General features: G+C 49.0%; 1 protein-coding gene across 2 annotated transcripts; it reads left to right on the top strand.

Moving 5' to 3' along the window:
* The first annotated feature begins 1,738 nt into the window (after positions 1-1,738).
* On the top strand, positions 1,739-18,654 carry C8H8orf82 (chromosome 8 C8orf82 homolog). Of its 2 annotated transcripts, none has more exons than XM_028736003.2 (3): positions 1,739-1,965; positions 7,409-7,457; positions 17,622-18,654. In XM_028736003.2, exons 1-3 carry the CDS (start codon positions 1,825-1,827, stop codon positions 18,065-18,067), a joined length of 636 nt encoding a protein of 211 aa, XP_028591836.2. In that variant the 5' UTR covers positions 1,739-1,824; the 3' UTR covers positions 18,068-18,654. The 2 variants fall into 2 exon arrangements, with proteins under 2 accessions (XP_028591836.2, XP_077788803.1); XM_077932677.1 differs by lacking the exon at positions 1,739-1,965 and adding an exon at positions 1,976-2,087.
* The last annotated feature ends 843 nt before the right edge of the window (positions 18,655-19,497 follow it).

The raw sequence follows: 19,497 nt of genomic DNA, 5'->3' as shown, positions 1-19,497 counted from the left end.
ACAGGAGCAGTTTAGGAAAGAAAATATGGCAACCCGTTTGGATTATAGAAATGTGAACAGGAGTCTGTAACATGGGTCAGAGGCCCTAAGCTACTGAAAGTAATGTGTCCAGCTGTTCTTTGTCAACGACAAATTGTCATGCTTTTTTGTGTTGAATATATGCTAAATGGTAATTTATGGACCTAATAGGTATCTCAAGCCATTTGCACATAACAAAATATGTATTTTATCAAAATAATTGTTGAACTGAAATACAATTAAGAAGTATTTAATAGTGAAATACAATTAAGAAGTATATTAATAGTGAAATAATTATTAATCTCTAACTTAAAATGATGTTTTATTCATAACAAACTTAATAATGCACACACATCGGCATTTGTTCCTTTAGAAACACAATTTACAAAGACACATAATCTAGTCTCTAGAAACTTGCTGTAACAAGAAAACACTGCTTCTGTATGTAGGTTTTTTAAAAAATATATCTTTATTAATTTAAAATAAATACATTTATGAGAAAACAGACATATATACACGTAAACAAACATACAATCAAACAAACAAATAACAGAAAAATCAAACAAACCACCACACTATAAGATACAAGATTAATATAATCATCATCATATATACTCCTGATACTGAACGCAACTAGAAAACTTATAGAGAAGAAATTTAAAACTGACTTCCAATTAATCACACTGTACTTTATCTATCCATTACTTTATACCGCAGTTACATATTTCTTATATAGTTTCTTTTTACCTCCTTATGAACTTCTATTTATACAATACAGGGATCAGTCTAATTCTGCCAAGATGTTTCCTTTTATTCTGTAGTTTTCTAAATATTCTTTAAAGATTCCCCAATCCTTATAGACTTTTTCTTTTGATTGGCCTCTGCTGTATGTAGGTTTTATTTGTTTTTTATCTTATATTTTAGAAATGTACATCCAGTTTTTCCCCCTTTAAGTTTTTTTGCCCCCCCCCCCAAGAGAGTGACAAACCTAGACAGCATCTTAAAAAGCAGAGACATCACCTTGCCAACAAAGGTCCGTATAGTTAAAGCTATGGTTTTCCCAGTACGTAGTGATGTATGGAAGTGAGAGCTGGACCATAAAGAAGGCTGATCACCAAAGCATTGGTGCTTTTGAATTCTGGTGCTGGAGGAGATTCTTGAGAGTCCCATGGACTGCAAGAAGATCAAACCTCTCCATTCCGAAGGAAATCAGCCCTGAGTGCTCACTGGAAGGACAGATCCTGAAGCTGAGGCTCCAAGACTTTGGCCACCTCATGAGAAGAGAAGACTCCCTGGAAAAGACCCTGATGTTGGGAAAGATGGAGGGCGCAAGGAGAAGGGGACAACAGAGGACGAGATGGTGGGACAGTGTTCTCGAAGCTGCCAGCATGAGTTTGACCAAACTGCGGGAGGCAGTGGAAGACAGAAGTGCCTGGCGTGCTCTGGTCCAGGGGGTCACCAAGAGGCGGACACGACTAAACGACTAAACAACAACAAGAGAGTGGGGCCCTAAGCTATTGCTTGTTTACTTATGCGTAAATCACGCACTGACATGGGCCAGATCGCTGAGCAAGGAAGGGATCCGCCCGCAGAAATGGCTGCTTGGCGGGGGGAAAGCAGTTGCAGCGAGAGAAGGCTTAGACTCGGCGCCCAGCCGATGCAGCGAGCGGAACGTTTCTACGCGCCTCCGGAGCGTGGGGGAGGCAGGTCCGTCGCCGCACCGGTCCCCCATTGCACTTCCGGTTAGACTAGGCCTCAGTCGCGGCCCGGGTCCTCTCGTCGTTGTCGTCTGGTACCGAAACCGGGATGCGGCTGCTGCGTGGCGGGCTTCGTTTTCTGCTGAGGCCGGGGATCCGCCGCGGACCCGACCGGCCGGCCTACCAGCAGGGCCAGAGCCCCACGCCCCGCACCCGGGAGTACTTCTATTACATCGACCACCAGGGACAGGTATGGGGGGCGGGAGGGGCAGGGAGAGGAAGGTCATGGGGCTGCCCCCTAGAAGGGTGCTGTGGTTTATCACGGCCCAGCAAGCCCGGCAGGACGGCCGGGGCCCGTTATTTCGTATACATGTAAAAGTGTGGCAATGGGGGGTATAATACTAATACTAATATTACTATTACTACTACTACTACTAATAATAATAATAAAAATGTAATAATAATTAATGATTAAGGTATACCGGGCCAAGGCCGTTTAGGGATTTAAAGGTCAACACCAACACTTTGAATTGTATAGGAAGAGGGGTCTCCCAGGAATCGCTGTATGTATGTATGTATTTGTGTACAGTGGTACCTCGGGTTACATACGCTTCAGGTTTCATATGCTTCAGGTTACAGACTCCGCTAACCCAGAAATACTGCTTCAGGTTAAGAACTTTGCTTCAGGGTGAGAACAGAAATCGTGCTCCGGCGGCGCAGCAGCAGCAGGAGGCCCCATTATCTAAAGTGGTGCTTCAGGTTAAGAACAGTTTCAGGTTAAGTACGGACCTCCAGAACGAATTAAGTACTTAACCCGAGGTACCACTGTATTTATTTATTTATTTGATTGCACTTATTTAATAATAACGAAGAGTCGGACACGACTAAATGAATAAACAACAACAACATTTAATAATAATAATAATAATAATAATAATAATAATAATAATAATAATAATAATAATTTATTACAGTGGTACCTCTGGACGCGAATGGGATCTGTTCTAGAGCCCTGTTCGCATCCTGAGCAGGACGCAACCCACATCTGCGCAGGTCACGATTCACCGCTTCTGCGCATGCGCATGACGTCATTTTGAGTGTCTGCACAGGTGCGAGCGGTGAAACGCAGAAGTAAACCATTCCGTTACTTCCAGGTCGCCGTGGGACGCAACCTGAAAACGCTCAACCTGAAGCATATTTAACCCAAGGTATGACTGTATTTCTACCCCGCCCATCTGGCTGGGTTTCCCCAGCCACTCTGGGCAGCTTCCAACAAAAGATTAAAAATATATTAAAACATCAGTCATTAAAAGCTTCCCTAAACAGGGCTGCCTTCAGATGTCTTCTAAATGTCAGGTAGTTGTTGTTCTCTTTGACATCTGGTGGGAGGGCGTTCCACAGGGCTGGCGCCACTACCGAGAAAGCCCTCTTCCTGGTTCCCTGTAACTTGGTGTCTCGCAGTGAGGAAACCGCCAGAAGGCCCTCGGCGCTGGACCTCAGCGTCCAGGTAGAATGATGGGGATGGAGACGCTCCTCCAGGTATACTGCGCCAAGGCTATTTAGGGCTTTAAAGGTCAACACCAACACTCCTGACTCTGATGAGAGTTGGAGTCCAAAACATTTGGAGAGCCTCAGGATGGCGAAGACTGCCTTGAAGCTTGCAAACTAGGGCTTTGTAGTGTTTTGTGCCTCGTTGGCCAGATGTCTCCTGGTCCAGCCGTCCTTACGGACACCCCAAAATCCACCTCCTCATGCTCAGGCTGATTTCCTGTATATATGCTTGCAGAAGAGGCAGAGAACATCCAGAGTTTCAGGGCTGGTCCTGTAACCACCTTCCTATGAGCCTGGGGAGCGCCCAGGGATGGAGGAAGGCAGCCATTTGTGGCTGAATGGTGTGAAAAAAGGCTCTTTAAAATGTTTGCCTTAGTGAGGAGAGGGCCTTTGGACTCTGCTTCTGATACCAAAATGGCTTGGGCTGGCAATGCTAGGCTTTTCCTGTTCTCATGGGTAAGTAGTTTAATCACATGGCCTATTCTTCTCCAAGGATTAATATGAATTTATGCTTCCTTGTTGCTTTAGCTCCTAAGGACCCAATGTAGCCAATCCCTTCCATGGTGAGGGGTTGGGCTGGGCGATATATCATCCAAAACTGGTTTGAAGTCCATATTGTGATAGCCCTTTCAAAACATTTGACCTGGCAACATGTCGCAAATCATGATGCGCGTGTGTACCAAGCAAAAATCACGATGCAGGGAAAACTGCAAAGCCAGCCTCTGCCTGTACAGAGCTCCATCCTTATTTCAGACCTTGTGACGTTTCTGAGCCCAATTCATAGTGTTGGTGCTGACCTTTAAGGCCCTAAACGGCCTCGGTCCAGTATACCTGAAGGAGCGTCTCCACCTCCATCGTTCAGCCCAGACACTGAGGTCCAGCTCCGAGGGCCTTCTGGCGGTTCCCTCCCTGCAAGAAGTCAAGTTACAGGGAACCAGACAGAGGGCCTTCTTGGTGGTGGCACCTGCCCTGTGGAACGCCCTCCCACCAGATGTCAAGGAAATAAACAACTACCAGACTTTTAGAAGACATCCGAAGGCATCCCTGTTTAGGGAAGCTTTTAATGTTTGATGCATTACTGTATTTTAATATTTTGTTGGAAGCCGCCCAAAGTGGCTGGGGAAGCCCAGCCAGATGGGTGAGGTATAAATAAATTATTATTATTATTATTATTCAGTATATCATCACGCTTAGCTGATGGAATTATCACAGTGTTGCAAACCAGATATCGCCCAGCCCTACTGTTCACATCTGCATAGCTCCATCCTAATTTCAGGCATTGTGATGTATCTTGATGTTTCGCTGATGAAATACCACAATTTTGAAAGCCAGATATCGCCCAGCTGTAGTGCGGGGCTCTCCTTTTCACGGCAGCCCAATGTTAACAGCCACCTCTAGTGCAGATCTCTGCCGGTTGAGTGGCAGATGCATGGTGTGCCTGGAAAGTGCCGCTTGGCATTGTGCCAAGCCTTGGGGCTGTTTGGGCCTCTTTTTAATCCATTAGCGTTAACTGCCGATTCACGTAGTCGCCTCCACTGCATTAATGGTGTATCGAATTAGTGCTGAATGAATCATTATGGGGGAGATTAGGAGTTGTAATTAGTGTTAAAAGAGGAGTTCGTGGCTGCCCTGGTGCTCTGGACTGATCTGGAAATTAGCAGTCCTCAAGAATGTGGGAGCTCTGAGTTGCAAACAGCTCCATTGTTGGCATTCGCCAGTCAGTGAATAGCCCTTTAGGAAGCTGGTTGACCCTTGCCCTTTGCTCAGTGTCTGTCTATCCAGAGCCCAATATTACCATGCTTTAGATAATATGGTGGAAGCCAAGTTAAGGGGCAGGGGTGGTGTTGGCTGAGCTATTTTGAAGCCCTTTGTTTCTTTGAGGCATCCAGTGACCCAGTTCTCTCATAATGCTAAGCCATGGTTTGTCTTAATTGGGGTTTGTTGAGCTGTTTATCAGCTCCATCTGGTACACAGGATGAGACCCTATCCTGCCCTATCCTGTCTCACCAGAGTGGTGCATGCTCTAGTTATCTCCCGCTTGGACTACTGCAATGCTCTCTATGTGGGGCTACCTTTGAAGGTGACCCGGATACTACAACTAATCCAGAATGCAGCAGCTAGACTGGGGACTGGGAGCGGCCGCTGAGTCCACGTAACACCGGTCCTGAAAGACCTACATTGGCACCCAGAACGTTTCCAAGCACAATTCAAACTGTTGGTGCTGACCTTGAAAGTGCTAAACGGCCTCGGTCCAGTATACCTGAAGGTGCGTCTCCACCCCCATCGTTCAGCCTGGACACTGAGGTCCAGCGCTAAGGGCCTTCTGGTGGTTCCCTCACTGCGAGAAGCCAAGTTACAGGGAACCAGGCAGAGGGCCTTCTTGGTAGTGGTACCCGCCCTGTGGAATGCCCTCCCACCAGATATCAAAGAGAAAAATAACTACCAAACTTTTAGAAGACATCTGAAGGCAGCCCTGTTCAGGGAAGCTTTTAATGTTTAATAGGTTATTGTATTTTAGTGTTCTGTTGGAAGCCACCCAGAGTGGCTGGGGAAACCCAGCCAGATGAGCGGGGTATAAATTATAATTATTATTAAATTACAAGTTGACAATGAAGCAGAGGGAGAAGAGAAAGGTGGTGCTGGGCAAACCGTGAGCTGTGTGGGCCTGGGTCTCTTGAAGGTACCGGTGTGTGGCTCGTAACTAGTGCTATTTTCCTAGAAAAAGAGGTGCCAGATCTCGCCATGAACACCTCCCTGGTTCTCTTATACAGTGGTACCTTGGTTGTTGAACTTAATCCATTCCGTCTGACTCCCAGAACTGTTCGGATACCAAAGCACAGTGTGCTGGTCCTGGGGGCTAACTGTGAGGCGAGGTCCGAGTCCGGGCCGAGGTCGAGGGTGCAGTATGGAGGCAGTCCATCAAAGCTGAAGCTGGGTCCAAGACAGGGAGTCGGGTGAGGTCAGGAGCTCCGGCAGAAGAGCAGGACAGAGTGCCGGCAGGAACAGGTTACCAACAATGTTGCTCCCACAACCTGGGACTGGGCTGGCTGGCTTTTATCTGCCCCGAGCCATAGGGCGGCCCCGATCCTCAGATGACTCGCCTCTCCTGGCCTGGAGGCGAGCACTCCTCCTGCGGGAACTTAGTTCCCTCTGCCTCTCTGCCCTAAGCCTCTGCAGCAACCTCCTCTTCCCCTGATGGTGCTGAGAGTGGAGCACCTGCAGGCAGTGGGTCCTCCATCACCTCAGGAGCCAGAGTAGACTCAGCTGGTACCTGCACCTGAGGATCCAGCACAGGTGAGGACCCTTCAGGCTCAAGTCCCAGCCCCGGCTCAGCTGGTTCTGGAGGCGGGGAATCCTGTGCAGGCTGGGATTCCTCAGGTTCAGCCTCTGAATCCGATTCCCAAGCCATCACACACAGCTTCCTATTGGCTGCAGAAGCTTCCCGCACTCAATTGGAAGCTGCGTTGGACGTTCAGCTTCCAAAAAACGTTCGCTAACCGGAACACTTACTTCCAGGCTTGCGGCGTTCGGGAGCCGATTTGTTCATGAGCCAAGCCGTTCAACAAGCAAGGTACCACTTTCATGGCGTTGACCCCCGTTTGAGAGGTGCTGGAACTGAGTTCCAGCGAGTTCCGGCTGAAAAAAGCCCTGCTCATAACAATCCCACCCCAAATGTGTTTTGAGTTAGGTGGCAATACTTTCCCAATAAATGTCCTGATGGCTGTAGTCTCAGAACCAGTTCCAGCCACTAAGTTGTGCAGGATGCATTGCGTGGATCTGTACAGATCTTGCCATGCTGCCTGTTTCAGAAGAAGCCCACATCTGCTGCAACCTTCTTCAGTTTTGGACAGCTCAGTGATGGCAAGACATGGCTCAGGTTGCAAGTGAGGTCCAAGGTGAAGCCAACTGAGCAGGTTGCTGGACTCAGCGTGTATCATCAACTTGGCTGTGTGACCCAGGCTGAGAGTCTTTGGTTCCACCTTGAGCGGTGGAGCTCTCTGGTCCTTCAGCTACACCCATACAGCCCTCCTCACCCCCCCACCTGCCTTGAATAGTTGTGTTTTACCAGACTGTAGATCTGTCTGCTCATCATCCTGTTTCTTTCTCCTCCTCCCAATCCCTCCTCCGGCAACCCTGCTCAGCTTTTCCTGGACGATGCCAAAGTCAAGAACTTCATCACATGTTTCAAAGGTAATGTCCACCTGCTCCGTCCCGGTCTGCACGGCTCTTCCATGTATGCCCCGCGGAGGACCTTAAGGTTCATAAATAGCAACACCCTAGAGGTCCCGGGCCCTAAAGAGGTCAGATTAGCCTCAACCAGAGCCAGGGCCTTTTCAGCACAGGCTCCGGCCTGGTGGAACGCTCTGTCTCATGAGACCAGGGCCCTGCGTAATCTGATTTCTTTCCGCAGGGCCTGTAAGACAGAGTTGTTCCGCCTGGCCTATGGCTTGGAATCAACTTGATCCCCTTCCCCTCTTTTCTTTTCCCTTTCTCCTTCTGTGATGGAATTCCTATTTGGGGATTTCCCTGGTTTTTTTCTAGCCCACGTTGGACCAGTCTGGATAGTTGGCCTTGGTGAAGACTTGACGTTTTCATCCCCAAAAAGTTTTTGATTTGAGTTTCTACTGAAATGAGGCTGCATTTTAATGTTGTATTTTAATTCTGTTTTTAAGTTGTATTTTAATCAAATGTTTTTATACTTGGTGTTAACCGCCCTGAGCCTGGTCTTGGCTGGGGAGGGCGGGGTATAAATAAAATTGATGATGATGGTGATGGTGATGATGAAGGCTCCCATCCCTCCTTGAGTCAGCTGAGCAGGGTCAGTGGGCACCATCATGGGAGCAGAAACAAATTGCAAATGGCGGGCTTGACTCTTCCAAGTCATCATTGACAGTGGTAGCTGCCTGGTGCCGATTACGGTAGGTAACCAAACAAACCCCTGTGTTGCATAGAGAACGCCAGCAATGTCTAGGCAACACGATGACCATGTACATACGCAATAGACAATCTTTATAGAATTCCTTCAAACCATAACAAGTACAAAATGAAATATTTAGTCTCAAAGTCTCTGAAAATCTCTAAATGAAGCGAGGTACAAGACTTTGTAAGGGGCGCGGGTGGCGCTGTGGGTAAAACCTCAGTGCCTAGGACTTGCTGATCGTAAGGTCGGCGGTTCGAATCCCCGCGGCAGGGTGAGCTCCGTCGTTCGGTCCCAGCTCCTGCCCACCTAGCAGTTCAAAAGCACCCCTAAGTGCAAGTAGATAAATAGGTACCGCTTTATAGCGGGAAGGTAAACGGCGTTTCCGTGTGCGGCGCTGGTGCTGGCTCACCAGTGCAGCTTCGTCATGCTGGCCACGTGACCCGGAAGTGTCCTCGGACGGCGCCGGCTCCCGGCCTCTTGAGTGAGATGGGCGCACAACCCTAGAGTCGGTCACGACTGGCCCGTACGGGCAGGGGTACCTTTACCTTTTTACCAGACTTTGTACGATGAAAGACAAGCTGTGAAGCTTTGTGTATTCAGCAAATATGATGTCCAACGCTGAACAGTGATTCTGGATATTGACTACTGTTTCCTAGAATTCTTCGCCAGCGTGGTGGGAGGATATAGAATTGCTTCATAAACCCATCCTATTTCGAACGAATATATGTAAAGGAAAATATCAAATGCTGTGGAACAGTGCTCATGTAATAATGTAGTCACTGTTCAGTATTGGACATCATATTCATTTAAAGATTTTCAGAGGTTTTGCGACTAAAGATTTCATTTTGTTATGGTTTGAAGGAATTCTATAAAGATTGTCTGTTGCATATGTACATGGTCATCGTGTTGCCGAGACATTGGTGCCGATTAGGGACTGGTGAGGCAGAAGTCAGGGAGCCCCACGGGAGACAAGCAGAGCCAACTGCCTCTAGTTTTGCCCCAATCCTCCTCCTCCCTGCTGAGTATTATAGGGGGCAACACTGAGATTGAGGAGGAGGCGGAGAAAACTGACACGCAGGACACACACACCCCAGACTGGTTGTAAGAAAGAATGGATTCCTTTGGAAGGTGGGGGGCTCTCCTTCGTTGGAGTTTTTTAAACAGAGGTTGGATGGGATTCTGTGGTTCCGGCATTGGGGGCTGGACTAGATGACCCTCAGAGTCCCTTCCACCTCAACAGTTCTTTGATTTTAAGAAGGCAGGCAGCTGTGAGGCTGAGATTGGTGGGGCAGCACCCCATTTGTCCAAACAGAGCAGCCTTCATTGGTTGTTAGCATTGCTCTAGCACATTCATGTTGCTCTGGCACACCAACTGACAGTGCCTGGCAGAATCTAGACCACCAGCAGGTTCTTTCCGGGCCCCCCAACACCTCCCTTGACCTCCCAGCCCTTAGGCATATCTTTGTTGAGTGCCAACGAGGCTGAGGAGCTGTCAGTTCCTTCAGGACTGTGTCTACCCACCTTTTAAAGGTGGCGCCGTGGCTTAAACCACAGAGCCTAGGGCTTGCCGATCAGAAGGTCAGCGGTTCGAATCCCCGCGATGGGGTGAGTTCCCGTTGTTCGGTCCCTGCTCCTGCCCACCTAGCAGTTCGAAAGCACATCAAAGTGCAAGTAGATAAATAGGTACCACTCCAGCAGGAAGGTAAACGGCGTTTCTGTCCGCTGCTCTGGTTTGCCAGAAGCGGCTTAGTCATGCTGGCCACATGACCCGGAAGCTGTACGCCGGCTCCCTCAACCAGTAAAGCGAGATGAGCGCCACAACCCCAGAGACGTCCGCACTGGACCTAACAGTCAGGGGTCCCTTTACCTTTAAGTTGGTGCTGTATGAAGAGTGTCGTGGGCTGGCCTGAGGTTCAGCTTCCGTTTGGCAGCAAATTGAAAGGAGGGAGCGGTTATCTGAGTTGAAGAACACTTTCGCATGTGACTTTTGTTCCTGGGGGGGAGAAAACTTTTTCACGCAGGTTATGCAAACTCTGGCAGGTGCTCCTGAGCAGATGGTCCCTGTCCCCCCTCCTGAATAGTCAATGGTTGTGTAAGTGAGATCTCCTGGTGAGAATTAGAGGATCCTCTGCTAAGCCATTGCATGATCCTGAAAATCCCCGCTTGGAGACTTTTTATCTTCTCCGGAGCTGCACTCATCCCCTCCAGTGTTCCTGTGTTAAGACCTGCCGGCATAATCTTTAATCGGTATTAAAAACCCAGGCCGGCGCGCCACCAGGCCTTGCGAGGCCGAGGCAGTGAAGTGGTGCTCCACCCCTGGGGGCAAATGAGGCTGGTGAGATTGCTCCACATCTAGGGTGGGGTTTGAGGGAGAACACCATGTTTGCAGGATGCTCTCCTGCCAGCCCCATTCTTTTCCCTGTCCTCAGAGCTGAGCGCCAGATGTTCCTCCGCCAAACCTCACAATATGCCTTGACCTCCCCATTTCCTCATGCCAGCTTTTACTAATCCGGAACCCTCCCATAATCGTTCGCGGTAGTCAACATTTGCTGTAGCAAATCTCCAGCTAAATGAGGCCTTTGGGGACAATAAGGTCCAGTGATGTTTCCCCCTATCAGCTGGCAAATAGGATCCAGGCTTGCAACTGCCTCTGCCACCCATTCCCCCCCCCCATTCTTCTCCTTGGGGCTAAGATCCATTGCACATTGCTTGAGCACATCAGTCAGCAGCCTGGTGCAATCCCACCAGTGCCATGTGTTACCATGCAGTTGTAGCTCAGTAGTTGAGTATCTGCGTTGCATGTCATTTCCAGGTAGAGCTGAGAGGGCTGCTGCCAGTCAGTGTTGACAGCACTGGGTAATAATAATAATAATAATAATAATAATAATAATAATAATAATAAATTATTTATACTCCGCCCATCTGGCTGGGTTTCCCCAGCCACTCTGGGCGGCTTCCAACAAAACACTAAAATACAATAACCTATTAAACATTAAAAAAAACTTCCCTAAACAGGGCTGCCTTCAGATGTCTTCTAAAAGTCTGGTAGTTGTTTATCTCTTTGACATCTGGTGGGAGGGTGATCCACAGGGCAGGCGCCACCACTGAGAAGGCCCTCTGCCTGGTTCCCTGTAACTTGGGCTTCTCGCAGGGAGGGAATCGCCAGAAGGCCCTCGGAGCTGGACCTCAGTGTCTGGGCTGAACGATGGGGGTGGAGATGCTCCTTCAGGCATACTGGACCAAGGCCGTTTAGGGCTTTCAAGGTCAGCACCAACACTTTGAATTGTGCTCGGAAACGTACTGGGAGACATTGTAGGTCTTTCAAGACCGGTGTTATGTGGTCTCGGCGGCCACTCCCAGTCACCAGTCTAGCTGCCGCATTCTGGATTAATTGCACTTTCTGGGTCACCTTCAAAGGTAGCCCTACATAGAGCGCATTGCAGTAGTCCAAGTGGGAGATAACTAGAGCATGCACCACTCTGGCCGCTCCCAGTCACCAGTCTAGCTGCAGCATTCTGGATTAGTTGTAGGTCTAGGGCTAGATATGCCGGTGTAACGTTTGGTATAAGGCAGCTTTCTGTGTTCCTTTCCTTCCTTCCCTTGGTTAGTCACACCCTACATCAGTCACAGAGGAAAACACCCTTATCAGATGGAAGACCTAATTGGATAAGTGTATGATATAATTTATTTGTTGTTTTTTTAATTAATACTTCCACTCAAACCTTTTCATTTTCATTTTGACAAAGTAATAATCATAAATAAGAATAAAAATGTGTACCCCACCACCAACACCATTCCATTGTAGCTATCCAAGCTCCCAAAATTTCAACACCTCTTGGCCCCTCTCCATTTTAACAGTACAAATTCTACAAACACCTTCCATATCTCCTCAAAATCATTTCTTCTGCGTATTCCTCGTCTTACCTTAAAGGCACATGTTAACTTATCATTAATAGCTATATCCCACACCCCTTCATACCATTCTTCCATTTTATATTCCCCTTGCCCCTTCCACTTCCTAGCTGTCATAATTCGTGCAGCTGTCAATATATTTGTGAGCAAGTCCTTCGTAGCCTCCGAACCTTCTACCCCATCCTAAATTGATAATACACTCAAATCTTCTTCCTTTACAAAAAAGAAACAGCATAGAAAGCAATGGGGTGGCAAGGAAAGTGTTTTTGCTTTGAGAAATGGCCAGTCGTTTCCTAATGTGGGTGACTTGGGTGCCAGGAAGTATCTTCTATGCGCATCCTAGTATTTCCAGGTGTGTGTCCAATTCCCCAGGGAGGCATCAGAAGCTGCTGGCCCTTGGGTGGCATAAACTTATGCCAGGATCTAGTTTGTTTGTTTGTTTGTTTGTTTGTTTGTATATACCCCGCCCTCCCCAGCCAAGGCTGGGCTCAGAGCGGCTAACAAGCAATAATAAAAACAAGTTGAATGAATACAACTTAAAAACAAGATTAAAATACAACATTAAAATATTAAAATTCAGCCTCATCACAGGAGGAGAAAGGGGGGGGGGGAGAGGGGGGGAATCAAATTGGCTTCATGCCAAAGGCTAGGCGGAACAACTCTGTCTTACAGGCCTTGCGGAAAGAAATCAGATCCTGCAGGGCCCTGGTCTCATGAGACAGAGCGTTCCACCAGGCCGGAGCCAGTGCTGAAAAGGCCCTGGCTCTGGTTGAGACTAATCGGACTTCCTTAGGGCCCGGGACCTCAGGGTGTTGCTATTTATGGACCTTAAGGTCCTCCGTGGGGCAGACCGGGAGAGGCGGTCCCGTAGGTACGAGGGTCCTAGGCCGTGAAGGGCTTTAAAGGTCAAAAGCAGCACCTTAAATCTGACCCTGTACTCCACTGGGAGCCAGTGCGGCTGGAAAAGCACTGGGTGAATATGCTCCCATGGCAGAGACCCCGTGAGGAGCCTCGCTGCAGCATTCTGCACCCGCTGGAGTTTCTGGGACAGCTTCTAGGGCAGCCCCACGTAGAGCGAATTACAGTAGTCAAGCCTGGAGGTGACTGCCGCATGGATCACTGTGGTCGGGGCGGGGCGGGAAAGGTAAGGGACCAACTGCCTACCTATGGGTAGGTAACCGTGTTGGTCTGCCGTAGTCGAAACAAAATAAAAGAATTCCTTCCAGTAGCACCTTAGAGACCAGCTAAGCTTGTTACTGGTATGAGCTTTCGTGTGCATGCATGAAGTCTGAAGAAGTGTGCATGCTCACAAAAGCTCATACCAATAAACTTAGTTGGTCTCTAAGGTGCTACTGGAAGGAATTTTTTTAATTATGCCAGGATCAACCTTCCTTGGGAGAACCTCGGGGTTCAATTTATATCAGAAGCTTGGAAGGATTGGTAGAAATATGTGAGAAAGTGGTGGTATATTGTTGTTTAGTTGTTTAGTCGTGTCCGACTCTTCGTGACCCCCTAGACCAGAGCACACCAGGCACTCCTGTCTTCCACTTCGTCCCGCAGTTTGGTCAAACTCAGGTTCGTAGCTTCGAGAACACTGTCCCACCATCTCGTCCTCTGTTGTCCCCTTCTCCTTGTGCCCTCCATCTTTCCCAACATTTCCAGGGAGTCTTCTCTTCTCATGAGGTGGCCAAAGTCTTGGAGCCTCAGCTTCAGGATCTGTCCTTCCAGTGAGCACTCAGGGCTGATTTCCTTCAGAATAGAGAGGTTGGATCTTCTTGCAATCCATGGGACTCTCAAGAGTCTCCTCCAGCACCAGAATTCAAAAGAATCCATTCTTCGGTGATCAGCCTTCTTTATGGTCCAGCTCTCACTTCCATGCATCACTACTGGGAAAACCATGGCTTTAACTATACAGTGGTACCTCGGGTTAAGTACTTAATTTGTTCCGGAGGCCTGTTCTTACCCTGAAACTGTTCTTAACCTGAAGCACCACTTTAGCTAGTGGGGCCTCCTGCTGTCGCCGCGCCGCCGGAGCACAATTTCTGTTCTCATCCTGAATCAAAGTTCTTAACCCGAGGTACTAATTCTGGGTTAGCGGAGTCTGTAACCTGAAGCGTCTGTAACCTGAAGCGTATGTAACCCGAGGTACCACTGTATGGACCTTTGTTGGCAAGGTGATGTCTCTGCTTTCTGCTTTTTAAGAAGCTGGAGGTATATAGAAACCTACATTTAAAACTGAACCAGGAATTGCAATAGTTCTTGCTGAATGTGCCCGCATTCCCCCATACCTTCTTCTCGTCTTTGGGTGGGCTGTGCATTCCCACCCACCCCCCAGTTTCATCTTCCAATGCACCAGTTGTAACCGTGAGCAGTCCAGAGTTCATTTTTTAAAAAGGGGAGGAGAAAGAGAATGAAAGTGCTTGCAAGCTGGTGTGCCCCCGACTCCTGCGGTTTGCCTCCTGCCTGGGGGTCGGATGCAGGTCAGAGGCAGAGCAAACCCCCCCCCCCAAGACGATCTGCACTGCAGAGGGATGCTGTCACTGCGCCATGTCTCCACTTCTGCAGGAGCATCGTCAGCAGCGCTCGGTTGCATCCTGCCGCACATCGTTCCTCTTCAAAAGTGACATGTCCCAGGACAGCAGTGGCCCAGTGGGGGGAGGAGTGGAGCTAAAAAGGTTTTCAAGAGCCCCCAGTTCAGATTTGCCATTCCTATGTGCTCTCTCCTCCAGCCACTGCTTAAAGTCTCAATCCTCACCTTCCTCGTCTCATTAAAAGTCATAGCTAAGTGGGATTCAGGGCTGTGCTTCCAGCTAGCACACAGTCGCCTGGGTTTAAGAGCCCTCCGATTTGAAGATCCGGGGGCAGGAATCTCCTTTCCCGCTTGCGAAATATCCCTGCCAAATCCACGTGGGATTTTGCACCGTCACATAACGTGATGAGCTTGGGATCGGGCTTGTGCGAGCTGCATCCTTCCTTCTCCCCACCGCTTCCAGTTTGGACTCTTTCACACACACACACACACACACACACACACACACACACACACCAACCACCGCCTCGTTTCCAGAGTAGCTCCCAGCAAAACAAACAAAACACGCACGGCGTGTGCCTGTTTGCATCTTAATTTCCTTCCGCCAATTACGCAGCTGCACCTGTGCTATTAATAACTCAGATTTACGACTCTTCCCACCTGCCTGTGTTCTGCGGCTCGCGCTTGTAAATGCCGCTGGGTCCGCTGCCTCCGGGTCGCAGTTGTTTGGGCTGAATGCCAAAGAGAAGCAGAACATCCAAATGGCTTGCCAAGGAAGAAACGGCCTTCTGAGCTCAAAATAAACGTAGCCGATGGCCAAGGTGTTTGGCTTACGTGCTTGTTTTGATTAAGTCGCGTTCTGCTTGCATTCCTTGGGAAAGAGCTGGTGCTTGAGGGTCGCTCCACACGTGCGCCTGTGCTGGGCCCGGGGGTAACCCGAGAACTGCAATCCAGGTTCGGTACAGAATCCAAAGGTTCCGCTAGGAGTCAGTCCGACAGGGTCAAGGCAGAACACGAGGCAGGAAACCAGGCAAGGACAGGTACAGGATCACAGACAGGTCTGGCATACAGCAATGTTGCTCCTGCAACCTGGGGCGGGGTCCGACAGCCTTTTATCTTTGTCGGGGTAACGGCCAGTCCTGATCCCCCGCCGGCTCACCTCCCTGTCTCTCCCGAAGGCGAGCACTCCTCCTGCGAGTACTCAGGTCTCTCCTTCTCTCAGACCTCAGTCTCTGCAGCTCGGGAGACGTCAGTGGGTTACTAGACCCAGGGACCGCCTCAGCCTCCCCTGACCAGCTGTAAGTGATGGCCCAGCTGCAGGCAACGATGTCATCCCCGCATCTGGAGCCAGGGCAGGCTCAGGCCCCGGACTCAGGCCAGCTGGTGTTTGTTGCAGGGGAACTTGTGCAGACTGGGGCTCTTCAGGATCAGGCCCCAGACTTGGTTCAGATGATGCCTGAGGCAAAGGATCCGGTGCAGACTGAGACTCCTCTGGTTCCGAGTCCGAGCCCGAGTCCCAGGTCATCACAGCACCTGCCTGGCTGTAGGGCACGAATCATGTCTGCTAGCCTCGGCCAACCTGGTGCCCTTCCGATGATTTGCACTGCAGTGCCCAACACCCCAGCCAGCTGGTGGGATTCTAGCCCAAAACATCTGAATGGCACATAGTTGCGAGAGGCTAACCTAGACCTTTCCGGCATAGTTTTTCCAAGTTCCCAAACTCCTTAAATGACCGCGACTCTCTGTCTTCCAAACACAAACCACACACAAGATAATTATGATGATTTATCATTTATGTGCCACCCATCTGATTGAGTTGCCCAGCCACTCTGGGCGGCTTCCAGCAAATTATAAAACCACCATAAAACATCACACATTAAAAACCTCCCTATACAGGGCTGCCTTCAGATGCCTTCTAAACGTCAGATAGTTGTTTATTTCCTTGACATGCTAAGACATCTCTTTAAGAAGGCGGGTGCCTTCAGTCTCTCAGATCCCTAAAGGCAAAACACACAAAACGTAATCGGAGAACAGATGGGTTTGTAAATGAAGGGATCCTGCAAAATGGTTGTGTTAGTCCTGTTCCGTCTAGGGCTGTTTGCTGCTTGGCGGATCAGTTCAAAGGAGCCAAACAGAGCATGGTTCAGATTGCCTTCTTCTGAGCTGCAGGCTGGCCTGACTGCATTCTCTTCCTCAAGGAACTCAGAGCTGGTAGCACAGCAGAGGATACTTCATTTTGTCTGTTTCAAGGGCTGTTTGACCCTGGCCAGGGCCGGCCCATGCATTAGGCAAAGGGAAGCCATTTGCTTCGGGTGGTGGATCGACCTCCTCTGGGGCTGGATGAGCAATTAAGCACGTGCTCTGGGCATCAAGGGAAGGGCAGGCACCGCAGAAATTTTCCACTGCCAGATTTTTAACACGAATGATCACAAATTGCTCAACTGAGCGTTCATTTTCTCAGTTGAAGTTGCAACTCTGCAACAAGGCAGGCTGGATGCCTTATCCTTACTAAGCATAGAAGCAGATACGTTATGTAAGATTAGTTTTGAGGATCTGATCAAAGACCTTAGAAACAAGTGTGTGTGTGTGTGTGTGTGTGTGTGTGTGTGTGTGTGTGTGAAATATAAACTGGAAGTATACAAAAATAGAAGGGCTCTCATCTCGCTTTACTAGCCGAGGGAGCCTGTGTACAGCTTCCGGGTCATGTGGCCACCATGACTAAGCCGCTTCTGGCGAACCAGAGCAGCGCACGGAAACGCCATTTACCTTCCCGCTGGAGTGGTACCTATTTATCTACCTGTACTGGTGTGCTTTCGAACTGCTAGGTTGGCAGGAGCAGGAACCGAGCAACGGTGTTGTGGGGATTCAAACCGCCGACCTTCTGATCGGCAAGTCCTAGGCTCTGTGGTTTAACCCACAGCACCACCCACGTGTGCTGGTAGGAGATTGGAAACACATCAACCAGCCCTCTTGCTTTCTCTCCCTCCTGCAGACAAGCAGTTCCTGGTCTTCTTCTTCAAGCAGCTCAAGCTGAACCAGAGCGGGCGCTACGAAGCCGCCTTCCCCTACCTCTCGCCCTGCGGCCGCGAGCAGAACTTTGTCCGATGTGACGACCGGCCGATCGTCTTCACCCACCTCCTGCAGGGAGCATCGGGCGAGGAGCTGTTGTCTTACTGTGGCGGAGCGGACAAGCTGGCTGTGCCCTTCCAGCCCGAGAAGCTGCTGATGCTGCCCGAGAATGGGCGCCTCTACCACCCGGGGCCAGAGAAAGCTGGTGGCGTTGGGCTGGTGAAATCGGCCCTGGCCTTTGAGCTGAGCCCTTGTTTTGACTATGAGCAAGGACCCAGCCAGGCGCCCACACATTTCTGCTGGCGTGACCGGCGCCACGCCCTCACGAATGAACTCCTTCCGTTTATCCGAAAGGACGAGGGAACCTAGAACCGGCGCTTGGAGTTGTTGGGTTTGCCAGTCTGTGCCAACTGCATAGCCTTCCGGTTATGTGGGATGGTGTCCGTAGCTGGAGATTGTGGCGAGGAGAGGACAGTTCGCACCATCCCATGTGCCTTGTTGATCCAGGAACCAATCTGATGAAGAATGGGAGATGGGACAGTTTGATCCATGGCTAGCCGCCATCTTGAGAAGTCTCTTGGAATAAAATTATTCTGTCTCTTATCCTCTAGGCCTGGTATATGTTTCATTTGTTCCACTGTCGAATGACTCTTACTGTCAGTAAAGTTTTCCTGATTTTTAATTGGGATAGCCTTCCTTAAATTTTTTTTTTTTTAATTATTAAATGATTTTAACAAAACAAATTATCAATCAAAATAACCAATTACATTTCCCTCCCTTTTTAATTCTGCCCCTTCCCTCCCTCTCTCACCCGCTAAAGACTTCCCTCAGCTCCCCTCTCTGATTTGTTTGCACATATTATTCTCTACATGTTAAAAATTGTACATATCATTGCCTTATCTGTCATATATTCTACTAATAAATTTGTGGGTGTTTATTCAAAACCTGCCAAGGAGTCCAAATCGTTTTTTGTTTTTTTTTTTAAGATAATATCTAAACAGTTCCCAATCTTCCTTGAAGTCACTATTGTCCTTCTCACGTAATTTATAAGTCAACTTTGCCAACTCTGCATAACTCATCAATTTTTCTTGCCATTGTTCTTTCATTGGGGTTTGCTCATTCTTCCATCCTTGTGCTAACAAGACTCTGTTGTTGCATACATAAATAGATTCTTTGTTTTTCTTGGCAGGTCCCGTCCTAAAATCCCTAACAAAAATGCTTCTGGTTTCTTTACAAATGTCATTTTAAACATTTTTTTTCAATTCATTATATATCATCTCCCAGGGATTGCCTTCCTTATAATTTCATGGAATTGTAAGCGGGTAGCACTGTGGGTTAAACAACAGAGCCTAGGGCTTGCCGATCAGAAGGTCGGTGGTTCGAATCCCTGCGACGGGGTGAGCTCCCGTTGCTCGGTCCCTGCTCCTGCGAACCTAGCAGTTCAAAAGCATATCATGTGCAAGTAGATAAATAGGTACCGCTCCAGCGGGAAGGTAAACGGTGTTTCCGTGCGCTGCTCTGGTTCGCCAGAAGCGGCTTAGTCATGCTGGCCACATGACCCAGAAGCTGTACACCGGCTCCCTCGGCCAATAAAGCGAGATGAGCGCCGCACCCCAGAGTCGGTCACGACTGGACCTAATGGTCAGGGGTCCCTTTACCTTTACCTGCTCTGGAACAGCAGAAAAGAAGCTTGCTCCATCTTCCATGTGACAGCCCTTGAGCTATCGGAAGATGACTATCATATCACCTCAGTGGAGAAAACTTCCACAGAAGTTTCATTGGGGTCATTTCCAGCTATG

This window comes from Podarcis muralis, chromosome 8 (genome assembly GCF_964188315.1).
Source record: "Podarcis muralis chromosome 8, rPodMur119.hap1.1, whole genome shotgun sequence".
Classification (NCBI taxonomy): domain Eukaryota; kingdom Metazoa; phylum Chordata; class Lepidosauria; order Squamata; family Lacertidae; genus Podarcis; species Podarcis muralis.
Note: the sequence above shows the minus strand (reverse complement) of the source record. Positions and strands in the feature narration are given on the sequence as shown.

Bases quoted from the DNA above. Each gene is read 5' to 3' on its own strand.
- C8H8orf82 (XM_028736003.2), top strand. From the start codon at position 1,825: ATGCGGCTGCTGCGTGGCGGGCTTCGTTTTCTGCTGAGGCCGGGGATC. The intron at 1,966-7,408 runs GTATGGGGGGCG...AACCCTGCTCAG, and splicing joins ACATCGACCACCAGGGACAG to CTTTTCCTGGACGATGCCAA. The intron at 7,458-17,621 runs GTAATGTCCACC...TCCCTCCTGCAG, and splicing joins CTTCATCACATGTTTCAAAG to ACAAGCAGTTCCTGGTCTTC.